The sequence below is a fragment of the Lepidothrix coronata genome, unplaced genomic scaffold (assembly GCF_001604755.1).
Source record: "Lepidothrix coronata isolate B3197 unplaced genomic scaffold, Lepidothrix_coronata-1.0 Scaffold34, whole genome shotgun sequence".
Classification (NCBI taxonomy): Eukaryota; Metazoa; Chordata; class Aves; order Passeriformes; family Pipridae; genus Lepidothrix; species Lepidothrix coronata.
In genome coordinates, this window is record NW_016690214.1 from 2,631,521 (window position 1) to 2,654,256 (window position 22,736).

Consider the following 22,736-nt stretch of genomic DNA (forward strand, 5'->3'; position numbering starts at 1 on the left):
GAAATCCAAGCAAGTGGAAAGATGTCCTTACCCTCAGAGCTGTTTGCTTAATAGAATGGGGAGAGCTGGGCTTGTTGAGACAGAATTTCTTTCAGCATGTATTGGTTTATTGACAGGCAAAGAGCACACAAGAATACAAGCTTTAAGGAACAGCTGTAAATTGTTATGTCCTAACATTGAATCTTTCTTCTCTATCCCTTTTTTATTTCAGCTGAGAGGCCTGGCTGGCTCTGGCATTTCAGGTGTAGGGTCTGTACACTGATTTATTTGCTAATACAGGCACACTAGTGAGGTACCACAAATTAATGAACAGAGGGATGCCAATACCCAGTGGCAGAATTATTCTTCACTTCCTTCATACAAATGACTTTTTCATATCACCAGGAGGAGAGTTGCAGCTGAGAAGGGTGTTTTGTGCTAGGGAAAATACCCTTTTTTATATGGTGTGGATTTTGCACGCAGGGAAGGGTGTAAATAAGTAAAGAACAAAAGAACATGTGTGGTGCTGCCAGTCCTGCCCAGCTGGTCCCCAGAGCTGGCTGTGCAAAGGGAAGCTGCTCTTTAGAGGTATTTTATGGAGGATTTTGATTACATGCTTCTCAAGTCAGACTTAAAGCTGATCATAAAGCAAATCTACCTTCACAGCTCCAAGCTTTTATTAGCTCAGGGTATGAGTGCTTAGACTCTCCTTGAAGTTAAAAGTATCACCAGCATGAAGGTACTAAAAGCTTGAAGGATGGTCTGGTTCCATCACAGCACACTTTGTGGCAGATCCTGGCTCCTCTTTGGAGCAGCTGTGCTCCATCCCTGTGGGTATCCTGACCTGGTTTGTTCATACAGGCTGCTTTTAAAATGCACCAAGGCAGATTCACATGGAGCCTTTACTCTCCCAGATAAAAATAATTTAAAATCCAAGTCTGGTATTTACATACCCTATGTAAAACTCATTTATTGCAGTTGCTGATTCTATTTGTATCAGTGTCATGGAATTATAGAATCGTTTAGGTTGGAAAAGACCTTTAAGATCATCAAATCCAACAGTTCCCACTGCTGGAGTTGGCACTGCCAAGCCCACCACTAAACCATGTCCCTACACATTTCAATGCCTCCAGGAATGGATATTCATTTTAGAAAGCAAAAAACACACAGCCCTTAATCTGTTTGAAGATAGGGATGTATTTATAGGCTTTGTTTGGCGTGGGTTTTTTTCAGAAAACCTTTGTAGGTGCATCTTCTCCAGGAATAATCCTGCTGCCTCCTCACCCAGGCACGGCTCTTAGTTGAACATGGAGCTGCAGATTTTGGGTCAGCAGTTGGTTGGTTTTAAATAATGTGTTCACTTCCAGACTGACATTTCACAGGCTGTAGGCATAGGCTGATTATTTGGCAAGAAGGACCAATTTTACTTGTATTTTTAAGGTTAGGAGTTTTAGAATTTCTGCAGTTCTGCTTTAATGCTGCATTAATGTTCACAATAGCAATGCTGCTCTTTATTGTGAGGACAAAAATGTAATTGAAGGTGCAAATTTATTGATAAATTACTATATTTGCTCCCCAGATATACCCATATTTCACATGATTTATTTCTTAGCCTCTACTAATACAAGCAATAGTGAGAGGCCTAATGGAGTCAGGAAGTTTGGTTTCAATATGCAAGTTGTTTGAATACTTTCCACTTGCTGAAAAAANAAATATGTTCTTCTCTGCATGTCACTATTTATCTAATATGCTACAGGACTGGGGGTTAGTTAACACAGGGGTTTTTCCTTTGGTTTTTTTTTTTTGTGATTATACAGATTATTGCTTACCAGCCCTATGGGAAGTCCGTGGATTGGTGGGCTTATGGTGTGCTGCTCTATGAGATGTTGGCTGGACAGGTAAGATTTACCCTCCCGTGCTCACTGTGACCTCCTCCTGCATCTCCAAGGCTGCTCTGTTCCAAGGCTCCCTAAAGGGTTAGACCATTAGAGGATAAGACTGAAGCCTTTCATACTGCTATTATCTCCTTGTACTCTTGACTGACTCAACTGAGAATGTATTTAGGCTTTAAGCTCTTTATATTGTGCCCACATAATCAAGCTCTGCCTTTGAATACGGCTCCTTTGTACTGCAATAATGTTATAAATAGCCATCTTCAGGATTGAAAGGGAGACACTTGAGCAGGAAAACGCATGTCAAGTGGAAGAAATATCATTTAGTAGTTTGAAACCACGGGGAAGCATAATAAGAGTGTGTATAGGCTCTGCATTGCAGTTAAATCCCGAGAATACAGTTTTTGTGTTGTATGTCCTGGGGGTAAGTGTGGGTTTGGCCTCTTGGAAATGTGCTCAGTTACAGAGCCCTCCTTCTGCACAGTTAATGAGAGGCTGCTCTCTGAGGCACTGGGGTAGGAAAGCAACACTGTGCTGCAGTAAATGGCAGATAAGTACCAACTTCAAGGAATTCTATTAGTCTTGAGTTGGAAAAGATTTCTGCAATTGGCTTTCAGTGAGTGTTAAGCTAAAAGCAGGCGTTTCCTGAGCTTAATACAGATGTTTTTAACAAATGCCTTTAATAGTTTCTCTACTAAATTCCAGTGACATTTTAAAAGTTTTAATGTGTGGCAATTGCAGGTGTTAATACTTTACAGGCTGCACTGCAAATACAGGGAATCTGAATGCTTTGGAGAAAATGGGATTTACCATTGGTTGGGTCTTGCACGGTGCCCATATCCTGGGGAGTCACCCATGGGCACTTCCCTAACACCTCTGTTTTAAAATATAATGCAGCCCTTTCTTGTGATAGTCGCAGAAGCAGAGTCTACAGCCATGACATAAAACAAACTCGAATTCAGAAGTAAGTGAGGAATGGATGTACCTTAGCACAGGGTAATTGAAAGTTCAATCTCCAAACTTCACCCTTTAAAGTATTTTGCCTCCCTGGTGCAGAGCAGCTTTAAAAACTGATTAAAGCTGATCATGAAGATAGTCCTGCATACATTTCATTAACCTGTGGGGGCAAAAATGAATGTTTTTCCTGGATTTCAACCTGAGACTGATGAACACTAAACTTCTGGATCAGAAGATACCCAGGGTGCAGATGGCTGGGAGTTTGGTGTGTGCTCCTGGACAAGGACCACTGCTGTGTACTGATCTCTTTGGGCACAGTATTGTCATGCCATTTCATAAAAAGTGGAGAATTTTTTTTTAAAAAGAGCAAATCCCAGTAAGGAACTCACCTGTGATTTGTTTTCAACAGCCTCCATTTGATGGGGAAGACGAAGATGAACTTTTCCAGTCCATAATGGAGCATAACGTGTCCTATCCCAAATCACTGTCCAAAGAAGCTGTCTCCATCTGCAAGGGGGTGAGATAAATGCTTCTTTACCATTAAGTTCCTTTTTGGCAATCCTTGTGAATAGCTGGATCTGTCTGGCTTTGACATGGCACTGTAGTATTTTTGAGGACAACTTCTGTCAGGCAGTGCTCAGCTCTCTTGTCACTTGGTGTCACTGATAAGGGTTCGGCTCTTCCCGCTGTTCCTGCTTGTTTTATGGCAAGAACAAATGTCAGAATCAGTAGCTGCCAAACCCAAAGCAGAATTTATTAACAGGATGATGGTGTGAAGCATCTCCACCCACTTTGCCTCTCGACCCGCAGCAGCACAGCCCCAATTTTGCAGGGTGAGAAGATTTCTCAGCTTGGCTGGATCCCAGATCCTCCAGAGAGTCCTCAGCCCAGGATGCCTAATGACAGGAGCAGAGCAAAAGAGTTACTAACACTCATTTTTAAATGTAGGTAAAGATGAGCTTATGTGAAAATCTTTAGCATAAATGGGAGGAAACCATGGGGAAATCCTGACCCAGTGGTGGCTTGTGCGGCCTAAAATTGGCCTTAGATTGTAAATTTTGAGGAAAAGAAGACATTTTGCTTCAGGGGATTAGCTCAGGAAAAAACAGTTTGTTTGACTTTCCTTTGACTCCATGTGATTCTCCAGAGAACCATCAGTCTGCAGCTTTTCCAACCCACTGTTTGTAATCGTTATTTGAGGTCTGATTTACACTGATAAAACACCACTGCCTTTAGTATCAGTTAATCAGTTAAATTGGTATATCCTTTGCAACCATTTAGGAGGTATTATACATGAGCTGGATATCAATCCCTTAAGGAAAATCATCACAGAAAAGGAAAGATGTTTAGAGCAACAAGGTAAAAGGAAAGACCACGCTAATTTTGGAGCTTATCCCAGTGTAGACATGCTGGGTAGCAAAAAATAAACACCATATATTTTTGTGAAGTACATGCAGATTATTGCCTTGTCGTGACAATCACATTTTCAAACAGCAAAGCCTGAATTTGATGTAATGACCCCATTTTCAGCTCCCCTGCTTGCTGCTGTTCTGGGTGCTCACACCCAGAGAGAGCAGAAAGCTAAAACTGCCCTGTTGCCACGAGGTTTAAGGTCAAATCTCTGTGACACTGATGTGTTCATCATCTGTATTGAACTGACAAATTAATCCCAGGTTTCAGTGAGCAAAGCTTCTGAGCCTTGCAGTCAGTGGGAGCTCAGCAATCCCAGGACTGGGCACCAGTGGGCAAGACAAACATGCCCACTGTGCTCTTGGGATCGATTTGTCTGCTTGACATCCATTCCACTGATGTAGAGCTTGTTGGGCTTGGTAAATGCAGGAACTTTGGAAAGAATTAAAACTACCAGAATCAATATTCACGTTTTCTTTTATCCCCTTACTGTTAAAGCAAGGGGTTTGGAAAAGGTAGCAAAAATGGGAAAGCTGCTGTTAGGCTTGAAGAAGGCTGTGATTCCAGCCCAGTGCACAGCCCCTTCCCAAATCTGCTTTGGAGTCACTTTTATTTTAGGTTTAAAATTGGAATCAGATCAACTCAACATTTGGAAGGAGACTAAAGCACTACAGCTGAGCTTTTAAAAAGATGTGTGGAGGTATCACTCCCAGCAGCACATTAATCATATATAATTTGTAGCACAGCTTTAAAACGTCCCCACAACACTGAAACTGAGAGTTGAGGCTACATTGCACAATTCCTAATGTACACACCAACTGAGGAGATGCTGAGGAGCTTGTTAATTAGGGAGCACATTACATTTTCTGAGCACGCCGTGCTGGTGGGTTTTGGGTTGTTTCTTTTCCCCAAGTCTGCCTAATCTCTGCAAGTGGGTATAGTATTGACCAGGATGTCATTAAGAATGCAAGGGAGGAAACACAGATTTGATACTGGCAGCTGGGTGCCAAGGAATTGGAGGCCCTGTAATGAGATGTCTTGAACAAGGCCAGAGAAATGAAATGGGAGTGGGGAGGTTGTACTTCATACAGCTTTAGTGTGTTGGAATTTATTATGTTTAATTGATTGTTGAGATAAGGCAGAGGCTGTTCTGGAGATTTATAAGACTGAAAGACCAAAGGTGAAATTCAGGAGTTGTGAGCAGGGATGGCAGCATGTCCTGGGCATCACCTGCACCTCTGGTGGCAACCAGTGCCAAGTGGGGAAAAGTTCTCCAACGCAGCCCCTGATTTTGTTGCTGATGTGCTGTCTCCAGGGAACAAACAGGAAAATTCATCTTCAAAAACTGAATTTTACCTTTCCAAAACAATTTCATTAGTAATGTGTATCTTCGGGAGAGGAGTGAGAGCATCACAACCAGGGGAAAGTCTGTCTCACTTCCATTCCAGCGTTAAATTGAATCATTTGCTGTTTTCTTCCCGACAGCTGATGACAAAACATCCTGCAAAACGCCTTGGCTGTGGCCTTGAAGGTGAAAGAGACATCAGGGAACATGCTTTCTTCAGGAGGATTGACTGGGAAAAATTGGAAAACAGAGAGATTCAGCCACCTTTCAAACCTAAAGTGGTGAGTGAGATGCCAAGTCCTTCCCTCGCCTGCACTCCGACTTCCCCGTGGGGTGACATTAATGCTGCCTGGCTGGTGGTGCAGATCTGGGACACTGCTCAAATAAGGCAATTTGATTATGGCAGGCCAGTCTGTAAGTCTGCTCGTGATTTGGCACCTTGTGGTGTAACCCAGCGTTATTTGTTCCTTTGCAAAAATGTCTCTCGGTGGTTTGAGTCCTGCCTGGACGGCCACGCACTGCGGGAGGTGCCGAAAACGGGGAAAATTGGCATATTCACATCAGTGGCTGATGTGTGAGGCTGGTGATAAACATGGCTCATGGCTGTCTCCTCTGAACAACGTCTGAAGCCAGTGATTCAAGGGATCTGAATTGCAGGGGTGAATTTCCTCCACAGCCTGCACAGCACAGGGGGTTGTATCCCCATCCTGCAACGTCCGCTCGGTTTGCAAAGTAATCCCTGATTTACTTTTCATGTTTGTTACTGGTTTGCACACGTGTATCCATAGCAATATTTTAGAAATCCAAGCAAGTGGAAAGATGTCCTTACCCTCAGAGCTGTTTGCTTAATAGAATGGGGAGAGCTGGGCTTGTTGAGACAGAATTTCTTTCAGCATGTATTGGTTTATTGACAGGCAAAGAGCACACAAGAATACAAGCTTTAAGGAACAGCTGTAAATTGTTATGTCCTAACATTGAATCTTTCTTCTCTATCCCTTTTTTATTTCAGCTGAGAGGCCTGGCTGGCTCTGGCATTTCAGGTGTAGGGTCTGTACACTGATTTATTTGCTAATACAGGCACACTAGTGAGGTACCACAAATTAATGAACAGAGGGATGCCAATACCCAGTGGCAGAATTATTCTTCACTTCCTTCATACAAATGACTTTTTCATATCACCAGGAGGAGAGTTGCAGCTGAGAAGGGTGTTTTGTGCTAGGGAAAATACCCTTTTTTATATGGTGTGGATTTTGCACGCAGGGAAGGGTGTAAATAAGTAAAGAACAAAAGAACATGTGTGGTGCTGCCAGTCCTGCCCAGCTGGTCCCCAGAGCTGGCTGTGCAAAGGGAAGCTGCTCTTTAGAGGTATTTTATGGAGGATTTTGATTACATGCTTCTCAAGTCAGACTTAAAGCTGATCATAAAGCAAATCTACCTTCACAGCTCCAAGCTTTTATTAGCTCAGGGTATGAGTGCTTAGACTCTCCTTGAAGTTAAAAGTATCACCAGCATGAAGGTACTAAAAGCTTGAAGGATGGTCTGGTTCCATCACAGCACACTTTGTGGCAGATCCTGGCTCCTCTTTGGAGCAGCTGTGCTCCATCCCTGTGGGTATCCTGACCTGGTTTGTTCATACAGGCTGCTTTTAAAATGCACCAAGGCAGATTCACATGGAGCCTTTACTCTCCCAGATAAAAATAATTTAAAATCCAAGTCTGGTATTTACATACCCTATGTAAAACTCATTTATTGCAGTTGCTGATTCTATTTGTATCAGTGTCATGGAATTATAGAATCGTTTAGGTTGGAAAAGACCTTTAAGATCATCAAATCCAACAGTTCCCACTGCTGGAGTTGGCACTGCCAAGCCCACCACTAAACCATGTCCCTACACATTTCAATGCCTCCAGGAATGGATATTCATTTTAGAAAGCAAAAAACACACAGCCCTTAATCTGTTTGAAGATAGGGATGTATTTATAGGCTTTGTTTGGCGTGGGTTTTTTTCAGAAAACCTTTGTAGGTGCATCTTCTCCAGGAATAATCCTGCTGCCTCCTCACCCAGGCACGGCTCTTAGTTGAACATGGAGCTGCAGATTTTGGGTCAGCAGTTGGTTGGTTTTAAATAATGTGTTCACTTCCAGACTGACATTTCACAGGCTGTAGGCATAGGCTGATTATTTGGCAAGAAGGACCAATTTTACTTGTATTTTTAAGGTTAGGAGTTTTAGAATTTCTGCAGTTCTGCTTTAATGCTGCATTAATGTTCACAATAGCAATGCTGCTCTTTATTGTGAGGACAAAAATGTAATTGAAGGTGCAAATTTATTGATAAATTACTATATTTGCTCCCCAGATATACCCATATTTCACATGATTTATTTCTTAGCCTCTACTAATACAAGCAATAGTGAGAGGCCTAATGGAGTCAGGAAGTTTGGTTTCAATATGCAAGTTGTTTGAATACTTTCCACTTGCTGAAAAAAGAAGAGGAAAAAAAATTTAAAAAAAAAAAAAAAAGAAAAAAGAGCATCATTTTGTGGCAGGATGATGCTTATCTGCAGATCATCTTTTTAGCAAAAGCCTTCCCTGTATAAATAGCCCTTTTGTGGCTGCTCTGAGCTGAGTGTTGTGCCTCTGAATAAATTTAACTTAATTTGGGGATACATCAACTTTCATGCCAGTGATTCAGAGTTTTCCCCTTGTTAAAGTTCAGCTGTTTCCATTCTTGTTCTCCAGGGATTCTGTGCCAAAATGCACTGGCCTCAGTGGGCACCAGGGTACCCACCCCTATGTGGAAAAAGCCTTGAACCCGGGGCAGTGTTCCTGTGCTTGTGTTTTTGCAAGGCTGAGCCAGTGTCCTCTGTGAGCACTGATTTCCAGGCACGTGCTTGTCATCTGAAATACAAACCACCTTGAGCCCCAGGCAGAAGTTCTGAGCTCGGCTCAGGTGGCAGGTCCAGGTCCAGCACCTGCCAGGTGCTCTGCAAGAAGGTTGGAAACTGTGACTGGGCAGTTTCCAAGACAGCCAAACATCTCACCCCTGAATCCAGGCCCCTTTCCAGTTGGCTTCTCCCTTAAATGCACAGATTAATCCATGTTGCATTCATTCAGAAAAAAAAAATCAATGTTTAATGTTGGTCTATTGTACAGGCCCTATTCTGCCCTTTCTAATTTATCCTCTGAGTCTGAAGATAATAATGTAGTGTTACCCTCTAAATCCACATGATTGTAGGGATATTGTAAGAATGGATAGGGAGGGAAAGGTCAGTGACAACAGGAAGAAACGTTCAGTGCCTTCATCATACAACCACACTTTGTTCAAAGATCTGTTACAGTAGTTTTAAGATGAGCAGATTTAGCAGTTTCCTTCAGACATCTCCACATTATTCAATGCCTGACTTTCCTCAAAGATGCATCTTTTTCTTGCACACAAGCTAAATTTTGTTCTGGTACCACCTTCATCCTTTTTAACACGCCTGTACTCATACTTCCCAGCCTATCGAGTGTTTTCTGCATTCCTCCCAACTGTCCTCTCTGCAAACCTAATTTCTTTTGGTTTCTGTTCTGAAGGAGTTGTGCTCAGCCTGGAGCTATATATAACCCCCCTTTTTGGCTGGGCTTTGCGAGACAACTGTCTCTTAAGACAAAAAAAAAAGGAAAAAAACCTGTGATAGCACATTTTGTAATGAGGACCCGTCCCAGGATGTGCTCCCTGCCCAGCTCCCTCCCACCATCCCCAGGACTGAGGCTGTGCTGTCCTTTATGGATCAACAAGAGTTTATAGGCTGTACAATGAAGAGTCAAAGCATATAAATAAATTGCATTAAGCTTTTTGCAGATCGTAAAGGAAACAGAGACTAACACAAAAATTTAATTATGTATCATAAAGGTCTTAAGAAGAATTAAATGACTTGACAGAGAAAGTATCTCCTTCTGCCCATAAAAATATTTTCTTTTTCTTTCTGTATCCCAGTAAGTCTGAATATTTAAACCTCATTATCTCATCACCTCATGCTGATGGCTGGAAACCTTTCTTGGCTGCTTTTCATCAGAACTCACCCGTTAAAACTTCTCCGTTTGTGTGGATTTTTTTGCTGAAATATCCGAAAGGAAAATTTTCCCTTAACCGCTCATAAGAAAGGAGGGAAAGCCTCGCACGTGTCCTGACAAAACGCTGGGACTACCAATGTTTTGCTGGGGGGTTTTTTTTGAGCCTTTTTCCCTGTTTTTCTCTTTCCTTGCAGTGTGGCAAAGGGGCCGAAAACTTCGATAAGTTCTTCACGCGAGGACAGCCGGTGTTGACGCCCCCGGATCAGCTGGTCATTGCCAACATAGACCAAACGGATTTCGAAGGGTTCTCTTACGTCAACCCCCAGTTCGTGCACCCCCTGGTGGAAAATGTAGCATGAAACAGCAGAGCAGGAACAAATCCCGCCGTGGGGAACAGCCCGCAACCCTACAATTTTTAGGCTTTTGCCTTGTTGATTCCATTTGGGCCTGGAAATTGTAGGGTTCGAGAGTGTAGGGCGAGGGAAGGGCCACTTAGTCAGGATTTGGGCTTTGCAACGGCGTTGTTGTCTTAATGGGACATAAATTAGTGTACGGTGCCCTCTTACTCTTCTAGAAGTCACCACTGACTTGTCTAAACTTACCCATTTTTTGGTACGTTATATATTTTGTAACTTCCCACTGTCCTTTTGCTCCCTTTTCCACTCTGTTGTGTTAGGGAAAAAAATCTAACACGTGGTCTGAATTTAAAAAAACCACCTGGAATGTTTAGTCCTTGGGTGCAGATGCTGGAGGTGGGACTGTTCCTCCTGCAGTTCCCGGGGACTTCGGGGACACGAGCAGCACGAGGGACGGAGCGACAGCACCGGGGAGGAGAGGCATTGCAAAAACAGTGCTGAAAGGGGTTGTTTGGAAAATATGGCAGAAAAAGAAAGCTGGGAACGGGTGGGTGGGTGGGAGGGGGGAATAAAATCAAATCAGACCCTGAGGCTTCGTGAGCCGATCCCGTAAGATCACAAACAAAAGCGCTCCAGTGGTGGCCACATCTCTAGGGACTTGTGCTAAGTAGCATGTGATAAACTCAAGGGTGAAATTTTGTCTTTAATAATAATAATAATGATATTGATAATAGTAATAATTTTAATAATACTTTTGTGAATTTTAATCTCCATGAGATTATTCTGTGATCCAGGGTGCCATTGTTTGTTCAGTTGGTTTAATTTACACCGCTCCTCGAGTTTACTGTTAACTGGTTCTAATACCAATATTTTACTATGAAGTTCATTAACCTGGAATGTAAAACAAAACTGTAATTCCTCCTAAATCTTATTTACATGTGTTTATTTATAGTCTGCAGTGTAGGGCAGTAAATTGAAAGGATTATGTGTACTAAATTAACAAAAAAATGCAGCCCCGAGTGACTTCCTGATTTCTTCAGAATAACTCATGAAAATCAAGTGAGAGTTAAGTCTTAAAATAATCAGTTTTAATTCAGAAAACTTTGGGCTGTAGAATAATCAAGCCTGAAAGAAGCAGCACCTAAAACTTGTTTTACTGATAGAATGGAATTTAATACCTTTTACATATGCTTCATGCAATGAATTTTGCATGTTTAGTAATAACTCTTAATAATAAGGGTTAATAATAAGCAGATCTATATTATTGACATAATCATATCAAGCATAAAGAGTATTATAAAACTTTTATAAAACAACTCGTGCTTTATTTGTGAAAGTTCTTGTTCTGAATGACACATTTAGATTTAGCTAAATGTTTTCTTGCTATTGTTTTGATTTTTACTTTAGGTTTTGGATATTGTTACTGGCTTAGGGTATAATCTCTTTTTTTAAAAGTAGATATACTTTTAAATGATAATTGCTACCTGCAGGTTTTATACGAGGTTCAATTAGGCTTTCATTTCACATCTGCTTATTACTTGCAGAGAAGGAAATAGACTTTATTTGCAATGATGAACACTGTAATTAATGCAATCTTCTCCTCTCCTATCACTTAGAGAAAAAATTTTGATATTTCCTCTTACAACTTTACCAGAAGATATTAATTCAAATATCAGTAAATACGTTTTGTGCATATTTTGGTTTTGTTACAGCATGTAAAATAGTATTTGGTGCATTCCCCTTATTTTTTTTTCCCTTCTGCCTTGTTCCCCTTAGCAGCCATAGGCACTTTTTGTCTGTCAGATGTGCATGATGATGCCAGAAGCATGATGTCTCTGTTGCTGCATGCAGACTGGTTACGATTTTTCCAGCATGTAAACATATTCAAAAAGTAAGATATTTGCCATAAAAGACTTAAATTTATACTAGAATATGTAACGGGGGAGGGTGGGAGGGGGAATCTACTTTCTAATCCATCTTTTGTGACAATAAAACATGGAACCTGTGCCAAAGATTCTGTCAGAAAGATCCAGTCCTGCCAAGTGGCAGCCAAGGGGGGTGGGTTGGCCCTGCAGGGGTGACCTGTGGAGAGGGGGACAGCTGTGGAGGGAAACACGGTTGGATGTGAACGGCACCTGTGGGTTGTCTGGGCACCCCTGGGGCCTTCAGAAGCTGTTTCTGGTGCTGGGATGGGCGATTTCCAGCACTCCAGAAGTCCAGCTGCTGCCCAGTCGTAGTCCTTTTGCAGCCCCGGCTCTAACCAGGAGAATCTCGGAGCGATCAGGCTTTGGTGACATCCCAAGGTGTGGGAAAACACACGGCTCGTGAGGGGTGTTGGCCAACTGTCAGGAACTCAGATTGTTGCCTAAATAAACAGGACTCCAAATTTTTCACGCACTTCAGGAGCAAAGTTTTTAAGCCATTCTGTGTCAAACATGTTCTCAGCCAAGACTGGGAGTTCATTTTCTTCTTTGTGTATTATATAGTTCAGAAAGGATGGTATTCACCACAAAGCACGTGGCCTAGTGCAGCATTCATGAGTTTTTATTTTTTTCTGAATATTATGAGCCTGATGTAGTTTAGGAAAATCAGAGTATCATGCTGTAGAAGATAATAGATTGAATTAAGATAACAGGTTACTGAGTGTCTCAGATTTGAATGAAGAAGGGGCTCTCAGCTAAGTCAGTCTGCCGTGAGGCGGCATTGTGAGTGTTTTAAGAATGTGGAAAAGACACTTTTGAAAAAGGAAAATACTGGGAGAAATGCCAGCACACAGGTTTGGGGCGTAAGAAAAGCAGAACAGGGGCAGAGCTGAACCAAGTCAGAAAGCAGGCAGGAGATCCCATGGGCACATGTTCCCACAGGTCTGTTTTCCTGATGAGTTGTCCAGGGAAGTCCCACTGCGGGCGGTTGTTCCCGGTACAGCTGTGACAGTCAGTGCTGTTCACACCAGGACACGGAGCTGGTCCAACACTGGGACAGAGCTGCTCATTTTCTGGCTGCTTCCCATAACCAGTCTCTTCAGCACTTGGATTTGTTCCCCAGTTTTTCTGATGTAGAAGCAGAAATTCCTCTTCAACGTCATTACCTCAAGCCCCCGGGTTTTCAACAACTCTCACCGTCTTCTGTAGGTGTCTGTAACACTTAGGAAAAGGTCCTGTGAACTCCTGGATCCTGCAGGAGCAAGGCAGGGTTGGATAAAGCAGGGACTGAGTGTTTGTTACCCCTCATTGCTCTGCCCAGTGCCCTCACACGTGAGCGCTCGTGCTCAGACCGGCCCTGTCCCGAGAACTCCCAGTGGCTGCTCAGAATCCAGACATTTATAATGGCAAGGAAAACCTTAAGTATCCTGCAAGCCTTTTCGTATCTTTTTAAAGACAGATGTTATTTATATAATATTTTTCACAAGATTTGGGTTTCTAGAGAACATGTATCAACAGAGGGAGAGGCATTAGAGCTGCTTTTCTTTCACTTGTGTTCGATAGCAACTGTAATCCCAACACCCACGTTGCCACAAAGATTCCTAAAAGGAAAACTGAGAATTATACTGCACTGAAGCTTGGGTAGAAGTTTTGGGAGCTGTGTTTCCATCCCACAGCTTGAGTCCCAAGGGGTTCTAGGGCAGCCCCGTTCCTGCTAAGGGAGGCACAGGTCTGCCATGTAAAACTTCCAAGGGGTTTTCAGGGATCAAATGGGACTTAACTGGCTCCTAGGCAAATTTCTGCATTATTCAGGCATCTGGGTGGTTTTGTGCACCTTTGAGCCACTTGAGCAGGGTGGTGGGTTTCCAGGATAACCACTTCACCCACTGGCCAGTCCTGGTGTTCTCAGCAAGGATGGCACATCCATGAGAAGGAGAGAGCACACTCCATAATAAAATACTCCTTAATAAAATACTCCTTCTTAATGCAGTTTAGAGCAGAAATGCAACTTAGCTTTGTGATCCTTCATTCTTTCCAGAAGTACAATTGAATTTCCCTTTACAAACTGAAGAAAGTTCTTCTGGAGATGAGCTGTTAGTTTAACAGAAACCCATCATATCTGAACACTGTTGGCCTTTGAAATCCATCCTGTCTTTGGAGGTGAATTCAATTGAATAGTGCTGGGCTTCTATTAAATTAATAACTCAAGTGAGAGAGGAACTTGTCTTCCAGCTGGAAAGGTGACATGTCCAAGGATTGAGTGGTACCACTTGCAAAGTCTTTCCTCAGCCGGTGCATCCGGATGCAATCCCAGTAAAATGCCATAGGAGACACATGCAGGGAGCAGAGGGGGAAGAGCCTCCTTATTGAGCAAAACACATCCTTGGAAATAATATTAATAATAACAATCCAATAATAAAGCTTTGAGATGCGTAGAAAGAGCATATTTACAGTATTGAGTTTACAGTGGGCTTTTGGACCTGCCAGGGAACTTCTGGAAATATTTAATGTGATTTTCAGTTCTTGTAGTCGTTAGGATAAGTTATTGTACATAGGTTTTTGTCTCTTTGCAGACGTGAGTGTGGGCTCCAGGCTCTGTGTCCCCTCTGTTCTGCCTGTGGGGAGGCACTGAGCTGCCCAGTAGTCCATAAGCAGACAAGCTAAAAAGCACTTTTTCCTCTCAGCTCTGCACTCATAGATGGGATCTGAAATAGTTCAGTTGAAGATTAAATAAGACTCGACTCCATAAACGTGCATGATTTCCTCACTGTGCCAGTAACAATTGGTAATTAAACAGCCTTATCATGAATAATCACCGTGCACTACAGCCCTCCTGGTCCCAGGAAAACCTTGAGAGGGAGAGGCCACTTATGGACCTCTCTGCCTCAGTTACCTCAGCTGTAAAATGGGGGTAATAATACTTACTTACCTCACAGGGAGGTGTGAGGACTTCTTAGCCAATCTTTCTAATACACTTGTAACCTGAAAAGAGTTGTGTAAGTATTATTATCATTTTTACTATTAAAATCAGCTTCTTGGATTCACATGGTACTGCTGGCTATACCATGCTGTTTCTACTTTTTTATAGAACTTTAGTAACTCTGCTGAAGCCGTTTGGAGAGGAATAAAATCCGATCTGATAACATTTCTTACCGAATCTGGAGTCCAGCTTTTGTACCTGGAGTCAGGGTGTGGAGGGGGAGTGATGCTGACTGTGTGGGTCAGCTGCACTCACCTCTCTTCCAGTTATTGAGATTTTTATGTGCAATTTAAAAATTCCGTGTTAATGGAAGTCTTACCAGAACTGATCATTGGAAGGTGAGATTCCCTGTGGATAAATAAGGTCAGCACAGCTGTTTTCTAGTAATGTTTATACGACTCCTGGTCCGTCCACGACAGGTTGATACTTTCTGTTGATATTTTAATGTATTTCTGTGTTGTATTTATGTCTTTGTGTTTTTCTTTTCCTTGTCTGTGACACAGTAGGTCAAATTTAAAAGAAAACTTCTCCAGAAGCTGGTTTTTTTTTTCTCCCACTGATGTCACTTGACCTAAATAAATAAATTAAAAGTCTATTAATGATTCTAAACAGGATGAGTAGCAACAGCATTGATAATGCTCAGCCTGATGCCATTAGAGCTCATTTCTCACTCAGGACTCATTGGACAGTCCACAGCTGATGTTACATTAATTTTATAATCATTACTGACAGGAACATTTTAATAGAAAGGAAAATGATGTTTCTGATATTTATATAAGCTTTTCTCCTAAGAATTACTTGGATTTACTTTCCTTCTATTTGAACCCCATGAGGCAACACTGCCAAGGTCTCTGTCCTTCCAGAGCTTGGCTGGGGCCAAGAACCCAAAATCACCAAAAATATGAATTATATTATATGTTTGTGTCCATTGCTGTTGGCCTTGGAGCAGAAAAAAGTTTTGTTGCAATGGTAACAAATTTAATCAATGGCTCGTTCCCCACCAGGCCTTTCGTTTATTCTCTCCCATGTTATCAAAATGAATGTAAAAAAATTAATTTCAACAAAATGAAGCTCGTTGGCTCTTTTTAAAATGTGCATTCCCCAACAGTCTTTGGTTTTGCACAATACAGAGAACACCTGAAACTTTTCAAATGACTGTATGTTACTTTAATGTTCCCTTTTTTTAAACAAGGAGTAATCCTGCCTTGAAATCATTCATATTTTTAATATTATTTTAAGACCCTAATGTTGTATTTATACAGAGGAGAACATTATTTATTTTCATATCATTTATTTGCAAGATGATACCAGAAAACTTGGAGAGGCCATTGATCTTTCAAAAGATTAAAAAAAAAATACCATAGGAAGTGTAGTGGGCAAGACTGATGTACAAATTACAGCATCTTTTTTTTTCTTTTCATAATTCGCAATATCTTCAATCTTTGTTTGCATGAAATGCTTTTGTTAAATATTAATTGTAGTTTCCAAACAAGTGTGTACGAATAAAAATACTGATCATTACTTTTGTGAGAGTTTGGTCTCCTTTGATGGAATTCCCTTTCAAAATTGACTCCACGGAGGCTGCAGAGGGGAAGGGGGGTTGTTTCAGTGATTAATGATGCTCAGGGACCCACCTTTGTCCTGAAATACCTATCTGGGCACTCCTGGGGGAGAGGACACGACTTCCCAGTCCCACCAGCCACGTTCACCCCACACTCACTTCCCTTGTTTAGACTGACATCATTTTATTCTCAAACTTTGAAAGCCACGTACAAATATTGTGACAACTTGACAGGCAACTCCTTCTTCTGCCTGCTCTCACATGGGTTGAATCTCATGCCAATTCAGTAATTAGGTTAGTTTAATTTGCAGAAGTCTGGCTGGGTTTGCCCAAAGGAATGGCTGAAATTCCTGGGGTTTTTCCAGAGGCAGCAGGTCCGTGCTCCTCAGCTTCTGAGCCCCATGAACACGTCTCTCCTCAGGGGTTGGGATATTTCTGCACAGCAGAAGGGGGAGGTTGGGGTGACACACGGAGAGTCTGTGCCTCCAGGGCAAGAGGAAGGGGGTCCTGAGCTCTCCAAGCTGCCAGATCTGCATCCCTGTCACCTTGGCTGGTTGGGATTCATCCCTAGTTGTGGCTGGGCCACCAGCACTATCGGGATGGTGGCTTTTGGGTGAGAGCTCGTTAGAAGTGAATCTCTAAACACGCTCCAGACTTATCCTTGGGGAAAGCCAAGTCTGGCAGAGCGTGGGTGGGTGGAGATGGACCCACAGTGGTGGGAGAGCCCCTGGCCACCCCATGGCCACAGTCTGCACCCTCCCACGGTGGTGGTCCCCTGGGAAGGGAGAGTAACCCAGCTCCCACCGGGCTGAGTCAGCGGGAACAGCGGGGCGGTGAGAGGCTGCGTGGGGACTTGGCTGCTCAAGTGTGAGGCTCAACACTCTGACTGGGTGGGGAGGAAGGGGACAATGTGTACAACTGTGCATTTTTATTTCTAACTAGGCAAGATTAGGCTGGTGGTGCTTGGGAAAAAATTAAGAGTTAAAGGCTGCAGGAGAGGTTGAATCTCGCCATGCCTGTTGCATCCCATACGTGAGAGTATCTCCACCAGGAATGTTTCCAGCATCCAGCACCCAATAAATCACAGCAAGTACCTGTGGCTGCCTCCCCCAACCCCAAATTCTCTTTAGAGCTTTGGGTATTTGATTGAGAAATCTCAGAATACTTTTACAGAGCTGGCACGTGAGCTGCAAATAAAACCATCTCCTGTGAGAAATGCTCGGGTAGCTATAAAATGATGACTGCATTAATTACCACAAGGTAATTATAATCCCACCTGCTCCCTGGGGAGCCATGGTAAAGCAAAGGCAAATCAATCAGGGGCCCAAATCAGGGCAGCTGTTGCCAAGGGTGGATGGGTTGTCCTCAAAAGGATGTTTTCCCCAACTGCATCTGTCACTTGTCACCTTTCCAAAGTGATGCTACACCCAAAGAAATAGGGATCTGTCTGGGAGAACAGTCAGTGGCAGGGCTGGACCCACAGAGTTACCTGCTAAAATTTATTTTTTGCTTTTTTTTCCCTGCTTTTCCTAAAGAAGGAGCATGGAATGAGGCAGATCTCACGGGAAATGAGTCAGTACTGTCTCCTTCTCAGGGGACTTGTCGCATTTGCTGCCAGGGTGACAGTGTCAGGCACCAGCTGCCACTTCTAGTGCTCATTACTGGTCCCTGAGTCAGTGCCTGACATCCTACCCCAGGAGATGTTGCACAGACTGATGAAGGAGAGGAAAAATTCCAAAACCAATTTAATGCACAATACCTGGGTGAGGAAAAAGCAACAACCCCACAGTGGAAAGTTTGCTTAGAAGTATTTTAGATCTTATTCTTGCCCATCAAGGCTGGCAAAAATCACCCATCTCTTCACGTGCTGGGAATGAATTTCCCGTGTGTGTGAGTGTGAGAGAGTGTTTGCTCCACATCTGTGCTATCTTTCCTATTTTTCCTGTTTGAGGACCTGATCCATCACCTCTTACCTCGCTCCTCTGTTCAGAACACTTACTAAAACTCAATGCCTGTAACAGGGAGACTTCCTAATCCATATAAAACACTCTGCAACAATTTATATAAAACCTCATTAAAGCTTCAACATTTTCAGCGACACCTCCAGAAACATTCTTTGAACAGGATTCATTTGCTTCTCCTACAAGTGTAACCATGTCTGGGACACTGATTAGGTGTGATTTTAGGAAAAAATCCATCAGAAGGAGTTATAAAAAGCAACCAGCAAGGAGTGCAAGGGCAGAAGGAGAGAAAGGCCAGCGGTGAGAGCATCCCAAAACTCCTCGGATCAGTTCCTGGTCATTTTGGGATAAGTCATTTAGCATTCTCATGCCTGATTGACGCTAACATCATTAAAAGACTGGTAATGAATTTCAGGGCTACATAAATCACATTTAAAACTATTACCCTTAATAGAAGCCTTATGAGGCTTTAATAATTAATGCCATCTAAACTGCTTTCCCAAACATGATCTTTGAAATCAGATTGCTGTGGCCAGAGCCAGCCCTCATCCTGTAAGCACCTGCTTTCCAGCCAGCCTGGGAGGCTCCAGTGGGGCTTCTCTGGGGAACCTGGATGGGTCCAGTCCCACAGACCGGGTCCAGTCCCAGAGAAAGCTGCCAGGGGGAACCTGTGGTGGTGGAACCTTCACTCCTTTTGGAGATGACAGAAAACACCAGTTGTGAGAGCAAATGTGCTGCCAGGATCTCTTCCAGCTTGTCCTGTTGAAGGGCTGGGATGTGGGCACTTCATGCCCTCTCAGACCTCTTTCCTTCCAGAGTGGGAATGCTGAGATACCCAGCCCAGCTGGGGATGTGGCGCCCACGGAACACCACAAGGACTAAAGGCTGCACCTGGACTGGCACATCCTCATCTTTTATTAGCTCAGTTTAGACCCACACGATTCCAGAGGGTATTTTCTCTTCACTAAAGTGGGTAACTTCCGTCCACACGTGTGCCTTTGTGGTTCTGTGAGTCAGAGCTGCTCGGGGAGGCTGCGAAAGGCTCCGCACCGGGTTTTTTAGGCTTTTCACAGCGTGTGGGTGCTGAGATAAAAATAATGTTGCACCTCTCCTTGCGCTTCCTCCCAAGCAGAGGCTCCAGGCAGAGGGATGTGCAGGGGGAACAGCAAATGGAGCTTCAGCTCCAACAGCCCACGGAGTTAATTCCTTTAATTTAGTCATGGTGCAAGCAGGATGTGAAAGCCCTTCCCGGAGAGCGGCTGGTGTTCTTTGGTGCCGTGAGTTTTCCCTTTTTTTTCTGATTTCACTGTTTGAAAACTAAGATAATAATGTTGCTGCTGGGATAAGGAGCAGAGGTTGTGCTGACTCCTGCCACAGCAGTCCATCCCAAGGTTGCGTCCCACCTGAACAGGAGCCGTGGTTGCCACAGTTGTGGATCCCAAATCAAGGCTGCTGATGCCAGTTTTGCCATCCAGTGTGAAACACCCCACAAACACCCTCTCATGAAAAACTGAAATCTCAAAAGTCTCTCTGGCAAGTGGTTCCCAACCTCTGGAAGCTGCACAGTGGGGTTGTGCCGGGGCTGCTGCACATCCCTGTTGTGCTCCAGCGTCTCCCCAAGCCTCCCCCCAGCCCTGCTGCCCACAAAATGACAAAAAATAGCAAGTGCTGAGGCAGCTGGCAGGGAGCATCCGTCACCTCCCACACAAGTCACAGCAGCTCCAGCCCCCCCATCGCCAACTCCTTGCATTTACCTGCTCACTCTCCTTCCTCGGGCAAACACAACAATTCCTGGTGCAGACCTTCCCTTCCTGTGCCCAAAATGCTTCTCACAGCCTGATGTACAGATAGAGTTGGTCCACAACCCTTGTCTGATGCCAGATCAGAGCCACACATGGGCTCAAGGGGTGGCTGCCCTCAGGTGGATTTGCTGTCTGAGTAATTCCATGTGGAGCAAGTTTGAGGGAGTGGGAGGGGAGGCAAACATGAGGTTTCCCACCAGTTCATGGCCCGAGCTGACAGGACCAGGCCTTTTATTGTATAACAACCTGAGTTCCTTCAAGGTGACTTCTGCTGGAAGAGAAAAGACCAGGGAAAAGATTCCCTGCAGATGTCACCTGCAGGAATCAAACACTTGTAGCTGAAAGGAGACAGGCCCACCACCCCTCACTGCAACCACTGACAGCCCAGGGAGAGCTGCTGTAATAAATCACTTCTGGTCTGAGCCACTGATGAAGTTCAAATCCCTCCTCACTAATAAGATTGGACCTTGGGTGCAGCCTAAAAGCTTCTGCTCAGGTGTCCGTGGAGCTTCAGGCTGCCACGCTGAGGGCTGGCAGAGCTGCTGTGGCTGGGTCAGGCTCCAGCCCTGCAGGGACCAGCACAGCTCTGTGACATCCTGAGATGGGCAAAATCCCACCTGGCTTCATTTGCCCACATGTGGCTGTGGAGGAGGATCCTCCCTCTCAGGGAGGAGAGAATTTAACAGGAACAGTGAAAAGCAGGGAAGGCAAAGTGATGTTCTGAGATGGTGTTATGTGAAACAATAAACCAAAACAGATGTTGCAGGGTTTGGCAAACTCCTAACCCAAGTTTTGGATGATGCTGAGAAGATGCAAAGTGCTAATTGTCCTGCCTGGGACAGCCATGCCAGGCTCCTGGCTGGGAGAAGAGGTTTCCACTTCATCTTTACCGTTGTTTGCCATCATCAGAGAGATACATGTTATGGGGACGGAATTCTGGACAGCTGCTAACGAGGTAGGAGAGCTTAGCTGTGGTTTTGGGAGGCATCACCAGTGCTCTCTTCCCTCCTGGCCCCAGAATGCCTGTGGGAAATGCTCCTGGTGTGAGTGTTGGCATCGTGCACGTGCTTTGCCAGGGCAGAAGTTGCTGTTTGAGATGAGCAGCAGCAGAAAATCCGTCGGAGTGTTTTAGCCCGAGTGCATTTGCATAGAAGCAAAGGGGAGGGGAAGAAACCCAAGCTGGAAATGTGTATTTCTAATTGATTATATGCATGGCTGCTGGGGGCCTCTCACACTGTAATGGTTAATTATGTCACTGGATGTGCTGCAGCTTTATTCATGTTGCAGTCAAACAATCCTGCCCAGAGCTCAGGCAGCAACACAGCACATTGACTGTCTAGAGGAAAATGAAGCCCTGCTTTGGGTTGTTTGGTGGGAATTTTTTAACAATATAAAGAAAAATGATGAACAGCCAATTACTGCGTTAAAGTAATGTACCCTGACAGTCCATGGTGAACATCAAGGTCTAACCTGCCTCCTGTAGCTTTGTGACTTTATTGGTAATTCCCTGCTCCTGAGCTCCATCCCAGGGAAGCCTCCTCCTCCCTGGGGCTGGGGGTCCTGGAGAGCATCACCCCTTTGACTTCCTTCTTTAGTGCAGAATCCATTCTGCTGACCAAATCCCTGCTTTGTCCTTGCTGTCAAAACCCTGATGGATTTGCTGCCTTCAGCTCTTCCTCAAATGTGAATGAGAGCCCAGGAAAACGTGCTGAATTCACTATAATTTAAATATCACTGTAACTTTGCATGAAAGAATACATGTGAGCTGCAGTCCCTCAAAGACAAATAACCAGTGTGCTCTGGCTGCCAGCTGGGGTCCTGCTGGGAGGCAGGTTTCTACCAGCCTGGATCCCGCTGGAACTTGCCTAAATTGGGCTACACCACGTTCCAATTGGAAAAATCAAAACTTACACACCTCTGTGGGCTTTTATAATTTCTGCGACTCAAAGGGAGCTCAAGAAGCCCGAGCACGGGGCTCCATTGATTCCAAACAAGCCACCCAACAACACCTCCTCCGCATCTCAGCTCGCACTTTATTTTGAGTTGTTCTATTTAGGGCACTCGTGTTGTGCTACACTGGGGACGCCTCTGCAAAGATGCAGCACGTTTCAGCCAGAACACCGGGAACTGGCGACCCCAGCATGTGTGCAAAGCCCCTGCATGGAATGAGCTCTCCCTGAAGAAATTGCCCTGCAATTCCAAGCTCCAGGTGCTGTGCTGGTGTCCGTGAGCTGCCCCTGGCTCCACTGCCAGGGCTGGCAGCTCACGTAGCCGGAGTTACCGCATGGCGTGTGACCCTTCTCTTGTCCTTCTCTCTGTATCCAAAGAAGTGTCCCATTGCTGGACACCTTGATGGAGCTGCATCCTTGTTCTTGGCTCTGCCACTCTTTTTCTATGTGTTTTGGCTGAATCACTCAGTCTGGCCGTGGTTTCCAGAGCCCACAGCATCTTTCCCTGTGTCCCTCTCTCCTTTAGCCCTGGCTCTGTCCCTGCTTTGGTCCCAGTCTTGCCAAGCTGG

General features: G+C 44.2%; 1 protein-coding gene across 1 annotated transcript; it reads left to right on the top strand.

Annotated features, from left to right (window-relative positions):
• The first annotated feature begins 1,782 nt into the window (after positions 1–1,782).
• LOC108495795 (protein kinase C alpha type-like) lies at positions 1,783–16,415 on the top strand. Its single transcript, XM_017811873.1, has 4 exons — positions 1,783–1,877; positions 3,238–3,345; positions 5,724–5,864; positions 9,831–16,415. The coding sequence occupies exons 1-4, from the start codon at positions 1,863–1,865 to the stop codon at positions 9,993–9,995; spliced, it is 429 nt and encodes a 142-aa protein (XP_017667362.1). The 5' UTR covers positions 1,783–1,862; the 3' UTR covers positions 9,996–16,415.
• The last annotated feature ends 6,321 nt before the right edge of the window (positions 16,416–22,736 follow it).